General features: G+C 37.2%; 1 protein-coding gene and 1 pseudogene across 1 annotated transcript in view; one reads left to right on the top strand and one right to left on the bottom strand.

Moving 5' to 3' along the window:
• Nucleotides 1–266: 266 nt before the first annotated feature.
• On the bottom strand, nt 267–23,805 carry LOC127557045 (N(G),N(G)-dimethylarginine dimethylaminohydrolase 1-like; annotated as a pseudogene).
• Nucleotides 23,694–24,602, top strand: part of TNFSF11 (TNF superfamily member 11) — a 51,453-nt gene continuing 50,544 nt past the window's right edge. Inside the window, exon 1 of the mRNA XM_051983866.1 lies at nt 23,694–24,095. Within this exon, the coding sequence (XP_051839826.1) occupies nt 23,883–24,095 (213 nt within the window). The 5' untranslated portion in view covers nt 23,694–23,882. The remainder of the gene's footprint in view (nt 24,096–24,602) is intronic.

Here is a 24,602-nt window from a genome sequence, read left to right as displayed (position 1 = left end):
GTCTTTAAAATGAGTGTTTTCCTTGTTCCAATCAAGTTGTAATAGTTTGTTAAGACATTTCCTAGACTTATTCAGCTATCAGATCTACAACTTAAGTACCACCTGGGGTGGGGAGAAGAACAAATGACAAAAAGAAATGAAAATGAAAATTAACTTTTTAAATAGATTAGTAATGTTCTGACATTGTCACTCAGAACAAGATTAGGTACAGAATTATTGGCCTTGCATGTATGGTTATTCTGCGGTAATTAGGAGATTCTGTGAACTCACAAGTCTATCTTTTGGTTAACCAAAATTTTTTTCAGCTCTGTGTATCTGGCAGGTATCTGTCTGTGGTCTCTCAGTTTTTCAAACACCTCAGCACTCTCTGGGTATTCTTCCCCAGGCTTTGATGCAACAAGACAAGCCCTTTGTTCAGAATAATTAAATACACACAGATTGTGGCCATGTCATTAAGCATTGTCAGTTTGTTGTAGCGGTGGTCAATCATCTGCTGAATGATCTTGAAAGCTTTTATGTAGGTTCCCTGAAGCCCACAGCAATCAAGTTGGGTCCATCCATGTTATGGAAACTTTTCAGATACAGAGCATCAGCCACTGGCATTGTGGAAACAGCTTAATCCCTGAAAGCATCAGCCAGGATTTCTGCTCCACATTGATTCATCCTTCTGAAGAGACGCACAAAAAATTTCCTGCCTGTGAATAAAACATCTCCACCATCCAAGGCTGCATGTTCATCTGTCATTTCTACTATGTTGAGCTGAAGGATTTCTAATGCTCCATTCCCCTGACTCACCACCCCAGATCAGTTGGGAAGGGCTGTCTCCTAGCTTACCACTGCCATGCCCTCCACAAACACACAGTCCCACAGACTCTAGTCCTCAGCTTCACCATTTACAGAGCCACATAGACAAATATCATGGCGGTCGGTCTGCTCTTCCTTGCCACTCACACCTCTTGAATCTACCAAGATAGCATGCCCTGGGGGACTTCAGGAGACTCTGAGTTCACAATACTATAGCCATTGCATGGGGGCCACTCAAAGAAAGTCATTTCCCTCTTTGGTTCTCCCCTAAACTTAGACCAAAATTCCAGAGAAATAGTAGAAATAAAAGGTATACCTGGAGCCTGCCCAAATTGGCTTTCAGCATATATAATATTGGGTATGAGCAAACTTAATGTTGTTCCACAGGTGTACAAGATGCTCAGGACTCATTGGAGCTCATGAACAAATACAGAATCAGAAAGCAAGCAAACAACTCTTTAATCCCACCCTCACGTTCAAAGGGAATCTAACTTAGGGTGGCTGTAGGAACAACTTTGCCTTGTTCCAATGAATCTCCTCTCCCTAGAATTATACGAAACAAATCTAAGACTCATTGTACCACTCTGTCATTGAGACTTTACCACCTCTACTCCTGCCATATCCCCTGTAAGTAAATATTATTTGGCATTTACTGAATAATCTAACCACTTTAATGTAAGAAATGTACTAATGTGAGTAAATAAGAGGTTTTGCTTCCAAACAGGATGCTTCACAGGAACCATGTGACCCATCTTCTTCCTTCTTGAAGGAATAGGAAATCTTTTCTCTCTGGAAAGCCCAGAACTAAATTCAAAAATTCTGGAAGTCTTCCTCTTGAAGTTACTCATATGGTGAGCTTCAAAGCCAATCTTATATAGGAAATCTCCTTTGTAATTCTTGTGACCTAAGAAGTTCAAAAATTTTCTCCTCTATAATGGGATCACAAAGAGTTAGACACAATTCAAATGAATGAACAACAATAACAAAACAGATGATGGAGTTAGAAGATTCTTAACATGCATATAGTGCAATAGACCACTTTCCCCCCTAAAGAAGCAAAAAGAAAACACTATATGAGTTAGGTGGACAGGTGGGGAGAAAAGGAGACAAATAATAAATATATAATAGTAAAACTTAGGCTCTAAGGAAAGTTAGAAAATCAACCACTAGAATTGAATCTGGCAGTCAAGGCTGGGGGGGTGGGGAAGGGGAAAAGCACAAGGTTTTGTTCTATTTCCTGTTAACTGGATAGTTCTTCAAAAAACCTCAAAGACAGAGACTTTTGCAAGACTCACATAAAAGTAAGAGTAGCTAAACAATTTTCTATCAACCAAAGCAGAACAATGTACAAACTCTTTTAAAATAAGGAAGTCTAAGCTTTATATAATGCAACACACATTTCCCGTAGAAAATATACAGCATTTATGAGTATATTGTCATACATTAAGCCAATGTTGAATTCATTTATCATTAATTTCATTAATTTATTAGTGACACATGCCATCTGCTTTTATAATGAATTGGAAGTGTCTTCTGATTAATTAAAAATCAAAACATGAGTTGTAAAACATTAGAATAACAAACAACTTTAAGGAAAATAAATACATACATATCTACACAATGAAACATTGTGAAATAAAATATGAATCTTTAAGATTAATTTTGACCGTCATGTTGACATAAATAATATAATGAATAAATCATTTCCTTTTAAATTTTTTATAAAAGTCTCTGTATTGTGGTTCCAACTACCTTTCCAAATTTATTTTACATTCATCCCCTTCATGCACACTATGTTCTCACCAGTCAGTCTGATTTGTTATTCTCCACATTCAGCTTTCTGTTTATGAATTACATTTCTTTGTACATGCTGAGCTCCATGTCCAAAATGTATTCCTTCTTTACCTCTTTATCTTAGAATTATTAGCTTCATTCTAGGTTTAATCTAGATTCTACTTTGTAGAAGAAATCTTTCATTTTCCCTCATTTACAATAACTCTTCAAATTATCTTTTCTTTAATTAGTTGTTTATACATTATACCCCTCAGTAGAATGTAAGCTTCTAGAGAACAAGGGACTATTTGGAGACTTTAGGTTTGGTATACCCAGACTTTACCATGGTACAAAAGGCATAATAAATGCTGAATTAGACTAAAAAAATTGTCAGTGGAAAATTATGAGAATCTGCACACACCAACAACTTTCAAATAGGAATAAACATAAGCCACTGAAAGGGTTTTAAATAATCCTTTGAAATTTAGGGGTCAGATAGATTTTTCCTACTAAACCACCATGATTCTTTACTTACATTGCCTCTATAACCTGTTACCTGAATTGCAATGTATTTTTTAAAATTCCAACACAAATAGAATATTTTTGATAATTGGGACAAAAATATCAAAAATAAAGGGTGGGCGAATACCCTTATCTCTATCCTGCATCCCCTCCTAATCATCTGTTAAATAACAAACATGGGAATACAAAAACATATGTTAAATCCGTGACAGAATACATACATACAAACTAGTTTCTCTGAAGTGCTCTAGTTTTAAACGCAGTGCGTATTTAAGTAACATTAAGCCCATGAATCAATAAGCTTAGAAAGAGAATATTATAGCTTGTAATTCACATAAACAAAAGAATGGTAAACAAGAATGTCATCCTGCCATTATTATTGAATAAGGCTAAACAAAAACCAAAACATAGCTGAGTATGGTAATAGTTATTCATCTTTCATTTTCAAAGCGAACCAATGACATCATGGGTGAGATCTTGACTCACTTGTGAATTGGATTCAAGTGAGACAGAGTTACACGAAGTCATTAAGCCTTAGTTTTCTTGGGCAAATGAAGTTCAGTGGTGAGACAAAAGTCAAGACTATTGGTAATGTCCCAGGATGCAGTGCATGACCTTGATATCTTTGAGGTCTGACAAAGCTTTAAGCGCCTTGCACTGCCCATTTCAGCTGCTCTCATAGCCGTTGGAATGAGTCATTCTCATGCATCCATTCTGCTAGGGGGAAGTCTTCCCATGTTTGGGGTAGATGCCCTCTAAGTCACAGACAGGTTTGAAGCTTATCAGTTACCCTTAACTTGGTTTAATGGTTTTACTGCAGCACATGCTACAGCTTCTTGGAGCCACAGGTGAGAGTTTGATGGTAGATGGACATGAGAGATGGATGAGAAGCTCTGAAAAGAGCTCAGCAGTTCTCATGAGCTGCTCAAATACTAATCATCCCTTACCATCCTTGCTGGTCAGCAATGTGGAAGCTAGCAGATTGCTTGAGCTCCAGAGTTCTGAGCTCCAGTAACTCTCAAGTCAAGCTGGTCTTCATATTTAGTTTGGCACCAATGTGGTGAGACCAGGCAAAAAGGGGAAGGAACCCAAGGCAAAAAGAGAACAGGTTAAAGGTTCTGCACTTATAAGCAGAGGGTATAGGTCATAAATAGCTATTGCACTTCTAACTTGAGAGAGAGAGACAGAGAGAGACAGAGAGAGAGAGAGACAGAGACAGAGACAGAGAGACAGAGAAAGAGAGACAGAGAGAGACAGAGAGACAGAGACAGAGACAGAAAGAGACAGACAGAGACAGACAGAGATAGACAAAGAGATGGAAGCTGAGACAGAGACAAAGACAAAGAGGAAGAGGGAGAGACAGAGTAAGAGAGACAGAGACATTGTATAACATGGCAGTGTGGTGTATTGAATAAAGAAATGACCTCTGAATGAAGAAGACCTGGATTCATTCTTGTTTTTGACACTTGCTATCTCTGTGTCTTTGGACAAATAACTCAACCTCTCAGATTCCCAGCCTACTCTCTAGAGTTCTATATTATTTAGCAGCTGCTTCTCTGCTTGAGAAGAAAATATATTCACTTACTGAGCATTCCCTATATCAATAAAATCACAAATCTGACTAAAAAATAAGAAAGAAAAAGTGATAACAGTAACTGGTTTTATACATTATATGTAATGATGGTAAAACACTTTGAATCTTATCCCAACAACCCTGTGAAGTAGACACTACAGGTTTTATCCCATTTTAGAAATATGGAAATAACCTCAGAAATAAAATGACTTTGACTGGAGTTTTGTCACAGTGGCTGAGCCAAGGCCCATCCTCAGGTTTTAGGACTATAAATTCTTCTAGTGTACCAAGCTACTAAATTAGGATAGTTTGCTGTTCTTTTTAAACATATTAATGGAGTGCTTACAATATGTTCATTGATATGCAAAGCATATATCAGGAATGATCATTTACCCTGGAAATAAATAATTGGCTCTTGAAAGTTCCAGAATTCTGCTATCTTGGCAGCATATTGTCAAGGTTCTATAACCCCTGATTGCCAAATTCTGTAACTATTCAGACAGATATACAGTGACCCATAATTCCCTTGGCAGTTATTTCTTAGAGAAGGGCAATCAAATGCCTATATGTATGTCCCAAATGTGTAAGTGCCTTTTCCACAAATCTCATTTGGCTCTAGCCTTTGCTCTCTTTTCACATGCAAAAAGGCCTTTCACAATGCATAGTTATAATGGCTAGCTGTTTGTTCAAAAATAAATCAGTAAACACTATGGCCATAGCCAAAGGCAGATCAGCTAACCTGGCCAAAGCTACTCTCAGTAATTAAGATATAGTGCAAGTCTCCTGCAGATGTCTTCTATCCTGGCACTCCATAGAATCCTACCTATAATTTCTTCCTGTTCTGTTGACACACCCTATTGGGTGGCCCAGTGGGAACTAAAGTGATATTATACAAGGAAATTACATAAAAGGAAGAAAAATTATAAAAGTCTCTAATCTGAAGATATGTTAAATATCACACAATACAGTTAATGCAATTATCTCCTATTTCAATGAAGGCTATTCCAGTGGGACTATGGCAGGTCCCACTTTGGGAAAGCTTTGTGTATGGACCTGGTGACTGACTGAGTGTCCTTCATCAAAAAGACACACACACACACACACACACACACACACACACACACACACACAGATAGGGTGAATTTAGAGAAGTTTATCTCCAGAAAGTTTGCCATCAAACCAGGATTTCTCTTTTTTCCCTGCACAGAAAGATATGAAAATATCTCTTAAGATGTAGAAGGGTTGCAGTCAAGAAAGGACAGTGTATATTCATGAAATCCTTGATCTACAGAAGTTGGACAGAGGCTAAAATAACCTCTCTAATAAGACCCTTTCCTTCAGGGAGAAAAACAAAACAAAACAGTTGCTATAGATACATAGGACAATGCAGCAGCTACCTTATAGTAGAGAAAGAAGCACTTAAGACCAAATCTAAAAAGTTCAAAACAGACATTTCCCTCCAATTTATTCACCAAAAAAGGGAAGTGTGAAAGAAGTAGAACGGTGCTTTCCAGAACTCTAGGAAAATGCTAGAAGACCTAAGAAATTGAGAATTTGAGTATAAAGACACCAGAATACTAAAGTAGAGAGTAAGAAAAGGAAAAGGTGGTCATGAAACAAATCTCCCACCACTCAATTTTGTAATGAATTTATTGCCTATTTGGAGTAAATTTTGAGCAGCACTTTTAGATGCAGTTTTGTAATGGGGAAAAATGAAGTCCATTATGCTAGTATGTGTGTAATAAACTTTAATAAATAAATCATGTTTTTCTATTAGCTACATTTCCCCTTGTCCTTTCCTCCTCAGCTGCAACCCTGATAATAAAGGTTTTTGATAAAAGAAAAATAGGAAGAAGAGAGGCAAAAAAACTGATAAAACTTATCAACATATTGAAAAGTTACTGATTATTTGTTTTTAAGGAGGATTAGAAGTCAGTAATAATGGATACTTTCTATTTTGGAAATGATCATACATTTTGATGGACATTATTGTGGTGTTTTTCTTCTTTAAAATATATATGATGGTTTTCTCTGGGAGCGAGTTTCTTGGGGAGGTTTTCTGGAGGCAGCCTTAGTTTCAGTTAAGAGTAATAATCACCTAAAATGCAGCCAGCTGGTAAAAATGCAAACGTTTATTTTCTCCTTCCAAAATAGCCCGGTTAGTTGGGGCATATCTCTCTACTTGGTTCTAAGAACTCTTGCAGCTTTGTCCTTTGCTTCTGCCTCTGCTTCCTTTAGCCTCCAGTCAGAACCAAGTTGCATCTGTCTTGCCTCCGAGAGAGGGCTTCTGGCTCTCAATCTCCCAGAGTGCTCTGCGTCTGTCCCAGCGTGCTCCTTTCCAATCTAATTCAGCTGAACTCTCTTGGCTGGGCTCACTGAAGCTCTATTTATGCTTCTTCTTCTTCTTTGAGAGGGATCATGGGATGCAAGAGAGTGGGATTATGGGTTTCCTCCCAGAGTGCTCTCTGGCCCTAAGAGCTTCAAGGGAGGTGTGAATTCACAAAGTTATAAAGTTTACTTTGTGAATCTCCCATACTTGTGAACTCCAATGAGTACTTAAATACTTTTTGCTTATATGAGCTCTCTAAAGTTGTGAACACAAGCATTGTTTCTCTTAGTTCTACTTAGTACCTTGTTTCAGGTTCTGGCCCAAAACATCTCCTTGTAAGATCAGATCAATGATACTGAACCATGCTAAATTAGATAATTATTGTCTCTATCAACTCTAATGACTTAACAATTTATAAAGATTCCAACACATTATGTTGAAGAGGTACTAAATAGTAAAATGATATCACATGTCCCCAAACTATGCAAAAAGGAAGAAAAATCAGATTACTTAGTAAATGAGAAAAATACCCAAAATAGAAAAAACAAAAATAAATGATGGATTGCACGGATAGTTTGAATCAAAGAAAAACATTTTCTTAGAATATATTAAGTAATGATTTTTGGTCAAAATTGATTATATCTTACAAATTTTTTTTTAGCTTATGAATTATAAAAAAATATATTTCTACCATGTTTGACATATATTAGATTACTTGCCATCTAGGGGAGTGAGTGGGGGAGGGGAAGGAAAATTGAAACATAAGGTTTTGCAAGGGTTAATGATGAAAAATTATCCATGCATATATTTTGAAAATAAAAAAAAACTTCAATAAAAATGAAATATAAAAATTGTCAGAGCGATTTGTTAACATCGATTCCCTGGGATCAAAATTACTGAGCACACTGTTAAGTATTGAAAGGATCTTACTTGCTAATTCCTTTGAATACTGTTTCCTTTATGACTTCTACATCATCCCTTCACTAGATTTCTTGTTTGGTTTTCTTTAGATCTATGGCTCATGAACTATGGCCTGCTGTATCCATTGTCATGTCTGTGTTCTTGGTGACTGGTCCAGTTAGCTCATAGTAATTAATGTACAAAGATCTCTTAACATTTCATTAACAAATGGTAGATGGAGAGAAAATAAAGTTCCCATGAGGAAAATGATGAAGATGTTTACATCATTTTCTCCAGGATCCATTAACAATACAAAGCATTTTTCCTTACAGAAAAAATGCATCAGAATCAAGGAGAAAGAGAATGTCATTAGAATAAAGAGAGAAAGTAGCATCATTTTGTAGAATTTTGAAGTTAGAGAAACTTGACAAGGTATAAATAAAAATTTGTCCTTACAGAACTTGGACCCCTTCACTTAAGTGATTTTTCAGATTGAATTTCATAAATGGTGATGATGATTGTACTTGAAGTATATAATGGTCTGTATTGTAGTGTATTTCACCTCAAGAGGGTGACTGCTAAAATCATGAAAGTATTTGAGTATAACCAAGTACAATTAGTCTATCCCATGGAAACTAGACCTATCACTGTGAGAACAGATTGTAATATGCAAGACTACCTAGTAAATGAGTATTAACCGAGTAAATAAGTATGAGTATCTTACAAAGTAAGATTAACCATTCCACCTGAATTATAATCTGAAAACTTGTGCACTGGCAATTTTCTCTCCTCCTCTCCCATTCTATGATATTTATAGGTAGCTAGATGGTGCAATGGATAGAACATTGGGCTTAGAGTCAGAAAGAAAAGTTCAAATTTGACTTTAGACACTAATTGTGTGAGCCTGGGCAGATCACATTAAAAAAAACTTTTTGCCTCAGTTTCCCCATCTATAAAAGGAAGATCATAATAGCAGCTATTTCCTAAGAGTTATGAGGATTAAATGAGATAATATTTGTAAAGTACTTAGCACAGTGCCTGGCATATAGTAGGTACTCTACAAATGTTAACTATTATTATTATTTTTAGAATGGGAATTTTTTTAGCTTCCCTTCATATAGGGAAACTAGGTGATTTAATGGATAGAGTATCAGGTCTGTGATCAAGAAAACCTTATTTTAAATCTGATCTCAGACATTTACTTGCTGGGTGACTAGGGGCAAATTGTTTAACCTTGTTTGCCTCAGTTTCCTTATCTTTAAAATAGGCTGGAGAAAGAAATGGAAATTTTCCAGGAAAAAACCAAATGGGGTCACAAGGAGTCAGACATGACCAAAAATGATTGAACAGCAACAGTTGCATTGAAAGGAACTTCTTGTTTGGAATTTATTGAATACTCAGTGTTCCCAATCCAAAGTTAAAAAGCACAAAAATAGGAGAGGAAACACTGCATGAGGGATAATAAGGAGGTCAATATGGCTGCTAATAGTTTTTTACACATGATGTGAGCCAGAATAAAGAATAAATAAGAATAAAGTAAGAATAAAGGGAATATAGTAAGGCACCAAGTCATGATGTTTGCTCCTCTATGAAAACTCTTTGACATTTAAAGTTCTTTAAAACCAGGTTCCTTCTTATCTTTCCATTATTTTTGCAGATGATTCCCCTCCATCTACTTTATGGTCCAATTATACCTGCCTACTTGTTGGTCTTTAATTCATGTCTCCGGCCTTTCTACTACCTGGTCCCCTCCCCCCTTCATAGAAATAACCTCTTCCTTTTGTCCTCCTCAAAAAATCCATAACTACTTTCAAGAACCAGATCAAGCATCATCTTCTATCTGAAACCTTTCCTGATCCTATCAGCTATAAGCATACTCTTTCTCCAAACTATTTTATTCTAACTTTATATATATTATGCATGTATGTGTGCTATATGTGTATGTTACATGTATTTATATTTAATCATACTGGCCTCATGTCTGTTTCACAGATAACAAAACCCCACCTCTACAGAGATGTTACTGGAAATGTGGCAGCTTTCTCAAGGAGAAGATTAAAAGTCAAATTGTATATATTCTTCTCATTTTTCAAAATATTCCTTTTTAATATTACTATTTTGATTTAAAAAAGAGAATATATAGAATAAAAGAGAAAAAGAATAAGGAACTAGTCTGAAGTTTTATCTTTCCCTTTTGAAATCATAGTGAGAAAGGGCAGTATCCTTCACAAAAATTAAAAGAAAAGGAGAAGGAGCAGTTTGAGGAAAAAAAGTAGCAAAGATGTGTTAGCACGGCTACCAAAAAAACAAAACAAAACAAAACAAAAAACCAACACTAGCTCAGAAACTGAAAAGGACTGTTTGCAGATCTCAGTCTGATATTAATTTTTGGGAAGCTCAGTGTTAAGCCAATCTCATAACATATTTGTAAAATATAAGATATGACTATAGTCTGTATTAATAAATGGATGCATAAAATATTAGAGGTGACATTTTTCCATAGCAAGAATGTGTTAGGTTGGTTAAGGACTGAAATATTACCCCAAAGTGCCTGCTAAGGACCATGCCTAAGTGTGAAACCCAAAGAGCTTGTAAAAGTCTAAAGGGGACTATAACATTAAGGGGCAGGTCTTTTCTCTCAAAGCCCCCACAGCTGTGAATTATCACACTTGAAGGAATTGCAAATCAACCTTTATTGATGTAGATGTTGCTTGTGAATTGGGAATGAAATAAATTGGAGGCAAAAGGGAAGAGGAGAGAGGTCAGAAAATGCAACTGCCTCTCAGTCTTCTTTTATTATCATCCTCTCTCATGAAAGTATCTATTCTACAGATCAGAATTAAATTCCCAGCAGCAACTAGCAAGTGGCTTCCATAACAAGTATCTAGCTTCAGGATCTAGATGGTGCCTATAGAATATTTCATAGAGTAGGATATAGTACATTCCTTTCTTCTTTCATTTTAAAAATTTACATTAATACATATTAATGGAATAAAACAAGTATTTCTATAATGTAGTACAATAAAAATGATTGTACATGAAACTGCAAAAGTACTATGTAGTACTACTAAGTACTACAACTTACTATTTCTTTCAAATATACAACAAAATGATTATGTAATTTCTTTTTGTTCTTCCTTTTTTTTTTTTACCTTCCTTCTCTCTTGCTATATATATTTATTTATCTATTCTTTCTCTGAATGTGTATAGTGACTTTTTTCATAAGTCCTTTGTACTTAATTTGGGTATTTATTATGGCCAAAATAACTTATTCACTCAAATTCACTCTCTTTTTTTTTTTTTTTTTTTTTTTTTTTTTTTTTTTAGATTGATAAAAGAGGTTTATTATTATATTAGCAAAGTTAAAGTATAGGAGAAGGTAGAGATAAGGAGGGCACTGGACAGAGGGTCCAGTGGACAGAGGGTCCTCACATGGTAGCCATGTTTGGAATCTCTGCAAAGAGGGGTTCCCAGCGTGGCCTTTTTATAATAGGAGACTTAGCTCGAGGGGCTTTCGGGTGTAGCCCCAAAGTTGGCTCATATCCGGGTGGGGCTGGGAACAGGTCAGATCTTCTATTGGAATTCAAAAGGACCAGGATTTGTGAGTTAAAGAGCAATTTACATTATTAACTAGGAGAGGGTGGGAATCTAGAAAGCAAGCTTTCCGGCATCATTCCCCCCTCAAGCAGTTGGAACTTAAATTCATTTAAGGAAAAAGAAATAGGGCAAAGTCTCTTGAGACAGAATTGAAGATTTTCTCCTTCCAGGATTTTCCAAGTTCAGGGATCCCCTGTTCATCCCCCCCTCAAGCAGTCACCTCCAAAGGCATGTGGGAAAAGGGGCGCCGATCTCCTCTTAACTGCTTCGAGCTGGCAAGGGTCGTAGAGATTTGGGGGTTCATGCCAGGAGGTGAGGCATGAGGTTTGGGGATGGCAGTAGGGCATCTAAGGGGTGTGTGTCCCGGTCAGTCATTCCCAGTCAGTTGTCCCATGTTCTCCAGGGTGAAGGGCGGTTGAGAGTCCAAAGGTTGAAGCCCAGATCTTGGGAGCAGGTTAAAACCGGGGTGTCATCCATGGTGGAGATGGAGACAGCAGGAGATGCATCAGGTCCCTTCTGTGGGCTGCCTGTAAAATGCTGATGGCCCATCTAGCAAGGAGAAGTAGGAGAAAATGCTGGGAGCAAAAGATTATTTGTCTATAGTAAAAAGTATTAAGTAGCCTCGAATTTAGCCCTTTCACTCTTAATTTCCAGGAAAGCTAATTTCTCCTGGTGTTGGTCCAGGGTGTAGACTAAGAAGTCAGGGGAAACTGGAGGCCTATAAATCTAATCAAGATAAGAATGCAATTTAAGCTCTTAGAAGTCTTTTAACTGTATTTTAAAAGTTGGTGACAACCTTTCCGGAGATTTGAGAAGATTTAGATTGAGTGCCCAATCTCCCCACTGTACAGTAACCCCAAGAAGGGGACAGGATAGGAGCATTTAAACGGCAGGTTGCCAAGCCACATGGGAGAGGTCCGAACCAGGCCTCGAGTTCTACACTCCCCACTCCATGGAAGAAGGGGGAGGAAAGGCCAGAGCGAGGGTGGGGGAGGAAGAGATGCCATCTTACCCAGCGCAGTGCGTCTTGAATGGCGAGGGCTCCTCTGGAGATTCCACGCTGGAACTTGAAGGCGAGGCAGCTCATCTAAGCCCCCAAATCTTGCTGGAGAGCAAAACCTGAAGGGAAGACCGCTTGCCCCTGTCCAGGAGCAGCTGCCGTGGGCAGAGACATTCTCTAAACTCACCCCAATTCAGTGACCTTTCTCCTCGTGGCTACAGCCTGACCATTAGAGACTCCATTGCACTTAACAGTGGCATGGGAGAAGGGCTCAAACACAGCTCCTCTTAACGTTTCTCCGGCTATCTCCCCAGAACAGAGCAAAGAGAGCGCTGGCCTGGGACCCCGAGAGGGGTGGGTCCCCAGAACGGCCACATGACCACTCTTTGGTCTGGGGTGGTGTTAAAGAGACACTTCCTCTCGTGTCTCAACAGTTCCTGCTGGAGAACAGGACTACCTGGTGACGGGAAAAAAAAGATTAGAAATGCATTGAGATGCAAAGGAAGGGCCTTTCTCTCTCCAGAGGGAGTTTCTTCAAGCAAAGCATCTGCTCCAGGAAAGACTTTAGAGAAGCCTTTTCACCTGAAATGGAAGTAGGGTGAGACGGAACACAGATATTCTCCCCATTACCTTTAGAGATAGAGTGAGACCAAAGAAAGAATGCAGATTCTTCCCGGAAGAATACTGCCTGAACAGCTCAAAACCCAGATTGGTTCCGAGTGCCCCCCGAAAAGGTTGGGGTCCAGTTTGATCGCCAAATTATCTAGCTTCCGGTGTTCCCGGTCAGGGAACCAAATGTTGAGGTCTAGCTTTGGGGTACCTAAATGAAATTAGGGTTAAGGTCTAGTGGCAGGTTTGGGGTACAGATTCGGCGCAAGGTGGTCTAGTAGCGGCGCGAGTTCCCAATAAAAGCATTTATTGGCCCAGAGAGCTAGATTGATAAAAGAGGTTTATTATTATATTAGCAAAGTTAAAGTATAGGAGAAGGTAGAGATAAGGAGGGCACTGGACAGAGGGTCCAGTGGACAGAGGGTCCTCACATGGTAGCCATGTTTGGAATCTCTGCCTCAAATTCACTCTCAAAACAATATTGCTATTACTATATACAATTTCTCTTGGTTCTGCTCATCTTACTCTTCATTATTTCATGTAAGTTTTCCCATTTTTTAAAAAAATGATTGAGTTCATCCTTTCTTATAGCACACTAGCCTTCCATAACAATTATATATCAAGACTTATACAGCTATTCTTAATACAATTTTTAGCAAAGAGAACTCTTAACCCAAGGATTACTTTTTAAAATTAAATTTAGACTAAGAATAACTGGCATATTTACTGTGTTTTAAGGTTTTCAAGGCATTTGACTCATTTTATTTGAACTTCACAACAGTTCCCTTTTACAGAGAACTGAGTGAGAAAATTTAGTTGATTTGTTCACATTCACCCAAATAGCCAGATTAGAGGACTTTGAACTCAGATTTTTCTTGATTCCAAAATCAGGACTTTTAGTGCTACACAATAAGGCATTTCAAATCTTACACTAGCCAGGTTTGGTGACACATATTTCTAACTGCTATAGAGGAGGCTGATAGTGGAGATTTCTTGATCTCAGGAGTTCTAAGATGCATTGAGTGAGCTAAGCTGATCAGGCACGCTCGCTAATTTCTGTATTAATGTGGTAAAAAGAGAACAGGTAACCACCAGGTTGACTGAGATGGGGCAAACTATCCTATGGTCACTGGAAAATGGTGTCCATTAATGTTCCTATGCTGATCAGAGTGAGGTTAAAACTTTGAGTGGCCTCTATACTTCTAGTCTGGGTCTGAGTGATTCAAGGCGACTCAAATTCCAAACAAAACAAAACAAATAAAAACTTGAGAATAAATAGGGAAAAATCCTTAGCTCGATGCAAAATAATAATAATAAAACAACTCATTTAATCAACAGATAAGAAATTAGCATTGACAGAGAAATCCTCAAAAGCCATTCATATCTTAAGCATTAATTTAGAGAAAGAATTTAGTTGGATTATTTTGTATTTACATTGTATAAATTTGTGTGCATATTCTTTACCACAACGTCTCACTCAATAGAACTTAAATTCCTTGCAGTCAGAGAATAGCTTATTTTTATCTTTGCAACTCCAGTACTCAATGTAATACCTACATGTTTGTTGAATGATTGTTTGTATATTTCCCAACTATATTCAAGCAGACAGATGCTGCCAACTTCTGAAAAAGTAGCTGTGGCTCTGTGGAAGCAATAGTTTTATCACCATCTGTGCAAATGTTGCCCAAATTTTATTACCTTAGGTGACAGAAAATCCAGAATGATTCGGGAACAAGAGTCCTTCCCAGGACTCCGCTCCAGTTGGTAAATGGACCCTCACTTCAATTTTCCTCACTTCACTTCAATTGTAAATTAAAAAGTCACATGCATGCATCAGGGCTGTACTCATGGTTATGATCCATGTTCACTGCCTTCCTCACCTTCTATTCCTTTAGCCAGCTCTTATTTCAGTACTTCCAAAAAGTTACAAAAATTGTCTTTGAAAGTAAAATGCCCCATGGCTTGGTGCTTGTAGCTTCTCATCTTCTTCATTCTCCCCATAACTGGTAATTAACATTTTGTTTGATAATACTTTCCCTTCAAGGGGTAACAAGTCTTGCCTTTCTTCTTTTCTCATCTAGAACAAAGCTTGATATTATAAATATAACAAGTACTAAATTCATACTTGCCAAATAAACTGAGGAAAATATGTCAGAAAAAAATGGACTTTGAAAAGCAAACTAAATTGAGTGATAGAACCTCAGAAAATTTATTAAAGACTGTGATTATGCTGGGAGTGGGAGTGTGGATGCTTAATATGAAAAACTTTCAGATCAAATATGCTTGAATACTTAATATAGAAATTTTGGGAAACAACTTTTGTGGGATATAGTTAGGGGATATGCTAACAAATGTTTAACAATAACTTTGTGGGGAAAATGCATCATATGCTTTCAAAATTAGTCTACTTTACTCACAATTTATCTCTTTTAAACATCTAGACAATTAATAAAATAATAAATCAAGCCCTGACTTGCAACATTTGTTGATTTCAAAGATGCAAAATTTAATACTGAAAATTTAACAATCTGCTCTCAAGTCTCTGAGTTGACTATAGCAAACTTGTGGATAAAAGAACCCCAAAATCAAGAAGCCTAAATGGAATGAAGTAGCACAGGCATTGTTTTATATATTTAATTTCGAATTTCCTCAAAGAATGTTGGATATAAATAGGGTCTGGAGAGAGCCCATCTTATTTTCTGCATCTCTTTTTTTAGAAGGAAGATTAGTTGACCTTTGAGACACAAGAAAATGAAAACCTTTATTGTAGAGTGAAAAGACAATAAAAAATGATGGCAGGAAAAGATTAGAACTGAAAGCAGGCAGAACAACAGATGGTAGTTGTAGCAGTTGATAAGAGAATTGTAATTAGCAGGATCATTCTTTCCCCTACAAAGGACAACCTTATTGTTAGCCCCATTACAGTCTGGGTCTTCTGTAGCTTTCAAAATTTTCATTTGTACCTCTAAATTATTTGTTAATGCCACAGAATTACATGGTCATTTAATTTTTTTCTGGGATGGAGAGAAATTGACAATCCGTTGGTTATTCTTCATTCTTGATGAGGACCAAAATAACATCTCTCTGTTGGAGTCAAAGTACTAGGAGCCCAATTGTGGCTGATCAGGCTAATATTAGCTTGGAAGGTTCTATCACAAGTTTGGCACAAACAATTCATAAGAACATTGGGAGAGGAGATGGCTCTAAATTTGAAAAAAAAAAGATAAAATGGTATGGATGATGTCTTTTGACTCATACATAAATTAGACTTAAGTGAGGCACTTAAATCTTAAGTCCTCAGTCTCACTTTCTCTTCAAGAGTTCAGTGGCAAGACAAAAATTGAAATGACTGGCAATGGCTTAGGATGCAGTAGATGACCTTGTTATCTGTGTTATCTAACCAAGCAAGCTCAAATAGCTTCACAAGCCCAGCTTCTGTTGCCTTCAGAACCTGCTAGAATTGATTGCTCACATTCTATAGGAAGTTTTCACATGCTTGGGGTAGACATCATCACCAATTGGTTTGAGACCCCTCAATTACTCTCAATGTGGTTTAGCCATCTGCTAAAATAGTTAATTGAGATGTGGCTGCTATGCATATTGCAGATCCTTGGATCCACAACTGATGGAATGAAGAATAGAAGCAGCAGAATGGATCAAAAATCATAATTTAGAAATATGTTGTTTTCAAGAAACAAACTTGAAAAAGGACACATAGAATTAAAATAAAGGACTGGAACATAATCTATTGTGCTTCAGTTAAACTTAAAAAAAGGAAGGGATAGCAACCATAATCTCATACAAAGCAAATAGATTTACTTAAAAGAGATAATCAGGTAAAATTGAGTTTTTCTGGAAGATACCATAGACAATAAAATAATATAAAATTTTTTTTACAGATGGGCTTCTCTGGTAAAGGCCTCATTTCTCAAATATATACTGAGAATATAACTGAGTCAGATTTATAAAGTAAGAGCCATTATCCAGTTTATAAAAGGTTTTCAGGAGAAAAAATCAAAGCCATCTATAGTCATATTAAAATGTTCTAAATTATATTGATTGGAAAATGACAAATTAAAACAACTGTGAGGAACCCCCTCACATCTATCAGAAATAACAAATGTTGGAGGGGATAAGGGAAAATAGGCATACTCATGAACTGTTATTAGAATAGTAAACTGGTCTAACCATTCTGAAGAATAATTTGGAACTCTGCCCAAAGAACTATAAAGCCATGTATACGCTTTAACCCAGAAATGCCAGTGATAGATTTGTATCCCAAAGGTATCAGACTAAAAGATAAACGACTTACATGTACAAAAATACTTCTAACAGCTCTTTTTATAGAGGCAAAGATTTAAAAATCAAGATACTCATCAATTGGGATATGACTGGATAAGTTGCAATATTTGATTGTGATGGGGTATATTGTGCTACAAGAAATAAGGAGGGGATAACTTCAGGAAAAAAAAAAAAACCAATGCAAGACCTATTTTAACTGATGCAAAATGAAGCGAGAAGAAGCAGGAGATTATTGTGTACAGTAACAATAATGTTGTAATGATGATCAACCGTAAAAGATTCCACTATTCTGATAAAAAATGTGATCCAAGACAATTTTAAAGGACTCATGATGAAAAAAAAATGCCATCAAAGTATATATATTTTTCATTTTCTTTATTTTTCCTGCTCTTTGGGAAAATATGGCTAATGTGGAAATGTTTTTTAATTTCAAATATAAATTTAAAAAGTGATTTTATCTGTCTATTTGAGATTGAGAAGAGGAAATTAATTTATGGGGGAAGAGATTTCTCCAGTTTATTATAGGGTGGGGGGGCGGGGTGGGTTGTGTCAATTAAAGAGCTTATTTATACAATTTTAGTAATTCCAAAGCAAAACCACCAAATGAATTTTGAACCCAAAGAGATACAAATTAATAAGAAGATGAGTTAGTATCACTGAATGGATTATAGGTTTGGGAGATTACCTTTGAAAGAATCCTACAATGTAAACCTAAATAACAAGAGAGTTTAGACACAGTTAAGAGACGATTTTAATGCATTTTTAGGGATAAATCAGCAAAAGAACATCTCTTGGAGGATGTGACATTTTCAATGGTCCTTGGTATTTCAGTTATAGAGGAGAATATCAAGATATTGTTGCTAATTTTTTTATCCGAAATCAACAGACATTTATTAAGTATCTCCTCTATCAGATATTAGGGATACAAAGATAGAGGTATCTAAACAAAAAACATTATGGAGTACCATTTGCCTTCAATGTTTCAAAATAAGGCTTATGCTTCAAAATAGCTATCACAAATGATGAAATATAGAATAAACTAGTTAAAAAACAATGAATATTCAACTTCCAAAAATTAAATAAAAATAAAAATCCAGTGAAGGATATCAAGCAAAATAGATTTGTTTCACATATGAATGTTTCAAATATGAAAAAAAAATTCTTTCCTAGAATACTTGAACAAATTAAAGGCATTTTCTTGCATTTGAATAAAATATTGTATTTGTATTACATCTTACCTCAGTGTACACATCAATATGACAGCGTTGATCAAGAAAATCATGAAGGCAGAGAAAATGCTATCTTTGACTAGTCTCTTTTTAAATACACACCACAGTATCAGCTATAGAGCAGGGCTATGATAATAAGTATTACATAAAAATGCTAAGATTTATTCAAAATGGCCCTAGGCTTTGATTTCCTCATCTGTAAAACATCAGAGATGGAATGTTAGATTAGATCTCTAAGGCCCCTTCCAGCTTTAATAGTTTGATTCCATAATCATGACTTTAAGTTAACTAGCCTGTAGGTGATTCTGGGAGCATGTCTCATTGTCATTGCTATCCTCAGATTTCTAGCACAAATTCCTTTCCTTAATGATTTTAATATTTGGTTTATAGATTTTCTCTTTGAGCCTCAACATACTTGGTGATTTTAATATTTATATTAATAGCTCTTCTAATATCTTAGTCTATTAGCACCTTAAGCTCCTTTACTTTTCCGGCCTCCATTTCTATTCATTGTCAACATTTATATGGGATGGCCACAATGTAGATTTTACCATCACTTGAGAGTGTCTGATTTCCAAGACTGAAATTCATTTTTCTTACTACAGTCTACTGTGGTAATATTCCCATCACAAACATATTCCCATTTTTCACTCTTATACTGATTTATTCATTGCTTCTCATTCTCTACTTTTCTCTTCTCCAAGCCCAACACTCTTGTTTGTTTTCCTTCCTTTTTTCACCCTCTGGTGAGTCATTCCAATGACATATTTCTCTATCTTTGAACCTACTTAACTTCTTAACTTTCCAATGTTTCTTTCCCAGCATTACCCAGTGCTATATAACCCCTGGTTTATCATCTTTATTTCTATCTCTGAGCAATAGCATGCTTTTGGAGAAATATTGTTGATTAGGTCCTCTATAACAAAGCTTCTTAAACTGTAGGTAAAGTTCCTATATGTGATCATATAACTCAATGTGGGGGGGAGGGAGGTCATGAAATTATTATTTATTACCAACAAATGTTTGAGTTGTATGCCTGTTTTATATACTTATATACCCAAGTATACCTATTACTTATACATGACAATTTCTCGGGGAAAAAGGGGTTGCAAGTGGAAAAACTTTAAGAAACTCTGCTCTACAAATCAGTCTAATTTCAATCAGAATATCACTTCTCAGTAATCATTTTATTAATCTTCTAGCATACTATACTCCCTGTACTATGTGCTCCAGACATACTCCTTTCTCCATAAGCCTCTAAATTTATCCTGCTATTTTTTGGAGTTAAACTTCTTACAGTATTGGAAAAAAGCCTTTCCTTGTGAATTTTCTTATTTGTCCTCTTTCACAAATCTAAACCTCTTCTGCTCTTCTTCTCTATCTTTCCCCTTCTCCTTCCCAAAGTGAATCCCTTTGTTTGTTATCATCTTATACCCTTTCAACTTCTCCAGAACCTCACCCTATCAATCTCTAAAACTTTTTCCACCCTGCCCCGATTTTCTCAACTTCTCTCTTATATGAATGTCCCCTAAAGTCCTGTTCTCCTTTCTTTTCTTTTCTCTATATATATTCTCTGACATTTGACAATTTCATGCACACCCACTTCAATTACCTCTTCTAGGAGCATGATTACTACATTTGTATTGCCCATCCTAATTTTTCCTTGATCTCTAGACCCACATTTCTAACTTCTGGTTGGACATCTAAGAACTCCTTACCAGGATGTCCTGTCTGTACTTGAAACTTAATAATTTCCAAACTCAGTTATTGTGCTTCCTTTTCCATTTGTATTAACAACTACCATTTTCCATTTCTCCAGCTAACAACTTCAGAATTCTTGAATTTTTCTCTCACTCCCCTAGTCCATTAAATGGCCAAGTCCTATCAATTCTTCCTGGCAACAGCTCTGTTCCTTCTCTGTTTCATGGCTATTTTGTCATATCAAGGTCTAATTTCCGCTAAATTAATGTTCTTCTAACTGGTCTCTCTGCCATCAGCTCTCCATTCAAATTCATTTTTAGCCATAATATCTTCATAATTTTTCTAATACACATAATCATGTCACTCCTCTTTTCAAAAATCTTTGGTGGCTACGGAATGCCTATTGACTAAAATACAACTGGCACTCAAGGCCTCCACAAACATATCAAATTCAATATATCCAAAACATAACTCATTATATTTTCCCAAAATCTATTCTTTAAAACTTCCCTATTTATTATGTCAAAGGTACCAACATATGTCAGGTCAATAAAATTTACAATTTTGATTGTACAATTGATTGCTCCTTCTCCTTTTCCCACATGTCCAACCAGTTCTTAAATTTTGTGGTATATCACTTACATTCATTACCATATTTCAGCCAATCCAGCCAACACATTAGCTTAGTCCATCATGTTCTCTCTCCTGGACTACTATAATAACTGCCTAATCCATCCAAAGAATGTTTTTTGCAAAAAAGTGCAGATTTGACAATATCACTCCTCTACTTAATGCACCCCAATAATTTCTTATTGCCTCTAGGAATAAATGTATCCTATTATGTTTTGATTTCAAAAACCATCAGAACCTGGTGCCAAACTATCTTATCAATCTTATTATATACATTATTCTCTTTTCTAGCCAAACTGACGGTTCTGTTCTTCACACACATTATTCTTAACTCCTGTCTCCATACATGAATGTTTATACTGCCTATTCCCCATTTCTGGAATGTATTCCATTTTCACCTCTATTTCTTAGGATTTCTTGTTCCTTCAAAATCCATTGCAAATGCCACCTTTTAAGAGAAGTAGCATCTCCTTCCCCTCAATTACCTCTTGCTTATTTTGTACCCATTTATATGTGTACATATCTCCTCCAAGGGGATGTAATAAGTAGGCTGAGAATAGGAAGTTACATTTTTTCACTTTGCATCTGAACTCTAGTTCATAATTGATGCTTAATAAATACAGGATAGTTTATCTCTCAGACCTGTGGAAGAGGAAGGAATTTATGACCAAAGGAGAATTAGATATCATTATTGATCACAAAATAGAAAATTTTGATTATATCAAATTGAAAAGTTTTTATACAAACAAAACTAATGCAGATAAGATTAAAAGGGAAACAATAAACTGGGAAAACATTTTTACAGTCAAAGGTTCTGATAAAGGCCTCATTTCTAAAATACATAGAGAATTGACTGAAATTTATAAGAAATCAAGCCATTCTCCAATTGATAAATGGTCAAAGGATATGAACAGACAATTTTCAGATGAAGAAATGGAAACTATTTCTAGCCATATGAAAAGGTCTTCCAAATCATTATTGATCAGAGAAATGTAAAACCCACTACACACCTCTCAGATTGGCTAGGATGACAGGAAAAAATAATGATAACTATTGGAGGGATGTGGGAAAACTAGGACACTGATACATTGTTGGTGGAATTGTAAATGCATCCAACCATTCTGGAGAGCAATTTTGAATATGCTCAAAAAGTTATCACACTGTATATACCCTTTGACCTAGCAGTGTTACTATGGGATTTATATCCCAAAGAAATCTTAAAGGAGGGAAAGGTACCCACATGTGCAAAAATGTTTGTGGGAGCCCTTTTTGTAATGGCAAGAAACTGGAAACTGAATGGATACCCATCAATTGGAGAATGGCTGAATAAATTATAATATAGGAATGTTATGAAATATTATTGTTCTGTAAGAAATGACCAAAAGCATGATTTCAGAGAGGCCTGGAGAGACTTATATGAACTAATGCTAAGTGAAATGAGCAGAACCAGGAGGTCATTATATATGGGAACAACAAGATATATGATGATATATATATGATATATATATATATATCCCATATATAAGGGAGCAACAAGACTATATGATGATCAATTTTGATGGCTCTCTTTAACAGTGAGATAATTTAAACCAGTTCCAATTGTTCCGTAATGAAAAGAACCATCCACACCCAGAGATAGGACTATGGGAACTGTTTTTTTTTCTTTCTGTTATTGTTTGCTTGCATTTTTGTTTTCCTTTTCAGGTTTTTTTTTCCTTTCTTTCTAGATCCAATTTCTCTTGTGCAACAAGATAACTGTATAATATGTATGCATATATTGGATTTAACATATATTTTAACATTAACATGTATTGGACTACTTGCCATCTAAGGAAGAGGTTGAGGGGAAGGAGGAGAAAAGTTGGGACAGAAGGTTTTGCAAGGGTCCATGTTGAAAAATTACCCATGCATATGTTTTATAAACAAAAAGCTATAATAAAATAAAAAAGAAAAAAAGACAGGACAAACTGGAAATAATTCATAGAAGGAGGGTACAAGCATTAAGGAGAGTGGAAAAAAAGATTTCTTATACGAGATGGGATTTCAGCGGGGGACTTAAAGAAAGGATGAGATGAGGAAGGGAAGTATTCCAGGCATGGGGAAATGGCCCAAATCAGGTGATGGAGTGTCTTTCTGATCATCTTCCCCACTAAAAGTCTCTAGCATTACATTTAAAAAGCACTAATCATTTTAGAAGTTATTTCTGTAATAAAGGAAATACTGTCTCTTCCTTTGCCAGTGCTCCTAAGAGGGAGAGAGATCAGAGGGGTGTTTCACTAGGCCAGGACAGAGAGGAAATCCCCCTAAATAGTTCTTTCCAGTCACCAATGACTCCTTTAGAGCTTTCCCAAAACTTGATTTCTGAGGAATTTATGACTTCTTCCATAGGCAATAGGGAGCCACAGAGTTTTGGGGGTGGAAGAAATGCCAGCATCGGGCTAGTCTTGGTTACTGGAACGATATACAGACAATGGAATGAGGAGGCTGAGTTAGAGAGTTGGGTAAAGCGAGTGAGAGAACAGCTGGGGAAGGGGCTGCTCTTCCAGGAATAGGAAAATTCTTAGCCTCTGCTGTTAGGATTTACTGTTAAAGTAGCCCCAGGCGGGGAGGAGGGTGTGCTGGGCTAACGAGAGGAAGGGAGGGAGGAAACCAGGGGAGATGAAGAGGTGGGAGTGGAAGGGCCAACTTCTCCCCGGGCTGATTGGCTCCGAGACCCAGCCCTCTCCTCCGGTTTAAAAGAGTTGGAGAGGCCAGCGCTCCCGCTGCCTGTGCCCAGGAGGAGGAGTCGCGGACCCCAGGCTCTCCTGCTCTCTCGTGACCTAACCCCCGCCTCCATTCTCGCCAGTTGCTTTGAGTTTGCCGCCCAGGAGGAGGAGGTAAAGGGTGGGCACGGATTGCAGAGCCCAGAGCGCCATGCGCCGCGCCAGCCGAGACTACACCAAGTACCTGCGAGGTTCGGAGGAGATGGGCAACGCCGCCCCTCACGATGGTCCCCTGCAGCCCGCGCCCCCCCCAGTCCCGCACCAGCCTCCGCCTGCCTCTCGCTCCATCCTGGTGGCCTTCATGGTGCTGGGGCTGGGCCAGGTAGTCTGCAGTGTAGCATTATTCCTCTATTTCAAAACTCAGGTGAGTACCCGCCCGCCTGCATCCGTGCGCCCTCTGGGTCTTAACCTGGGGTCACTCGGACCCTCGGTCTTGTTCCACCATCCCTTTCTCCCGACTCCCCAAAAGGCTGTAGCGGCCCCGAGAAACGATTTGTTAAATCTCCTCCCTTTTTATTCTTTTACTGTGTCAGAACTCAACTTCCCTCCGAACTCCACCTTCCTCATCCAAGTGATGTGGGATAGAGGACAAAGTTGCAGTAACTTCCAAGCCAGCTGTTGGTCGCTGACTTCTGCCACTTTAGCAGCCTGAGCTAGGAAGGGACCCATCATTTACCGATCGTTTCTCTCTGTATCCTAGTTTGACTCACCTGCTTTGAAATGACTTTTCCTCCCTTTTCCTTCCTTTTCCCTCTCCCCACTAATAGGACGGTCGTCCACTTCCCTCCTCCCTCCCTCCAAGGAGATGACTGCAGACTTGGATTTTATTACCATCTTGATAAAAATACTAATCCAAACTCATCTAGCAGAA

Source organism: Antechinus flavipes, chromosome 3 (genome assembly GCF_016432865.1).
Source record: "Antechinus flavipes isolate AdamAnt ecotype Samford, QLD, Australia chromosome 3, AdamAnt_v2, whole genome shotgun sequence".
Lineage (NCBI taxonomy): Eukaryota > Metazoa > Chordata > Mammalia > Dasyuromorphia > Dasyuridae > Antechinus > Antechinus flavipes.
The sequence above is the reverse complement of the archived record's forward strand: the minus strand, read 5'-3'. Positions and strand labels throughout refer to the sequence as shown.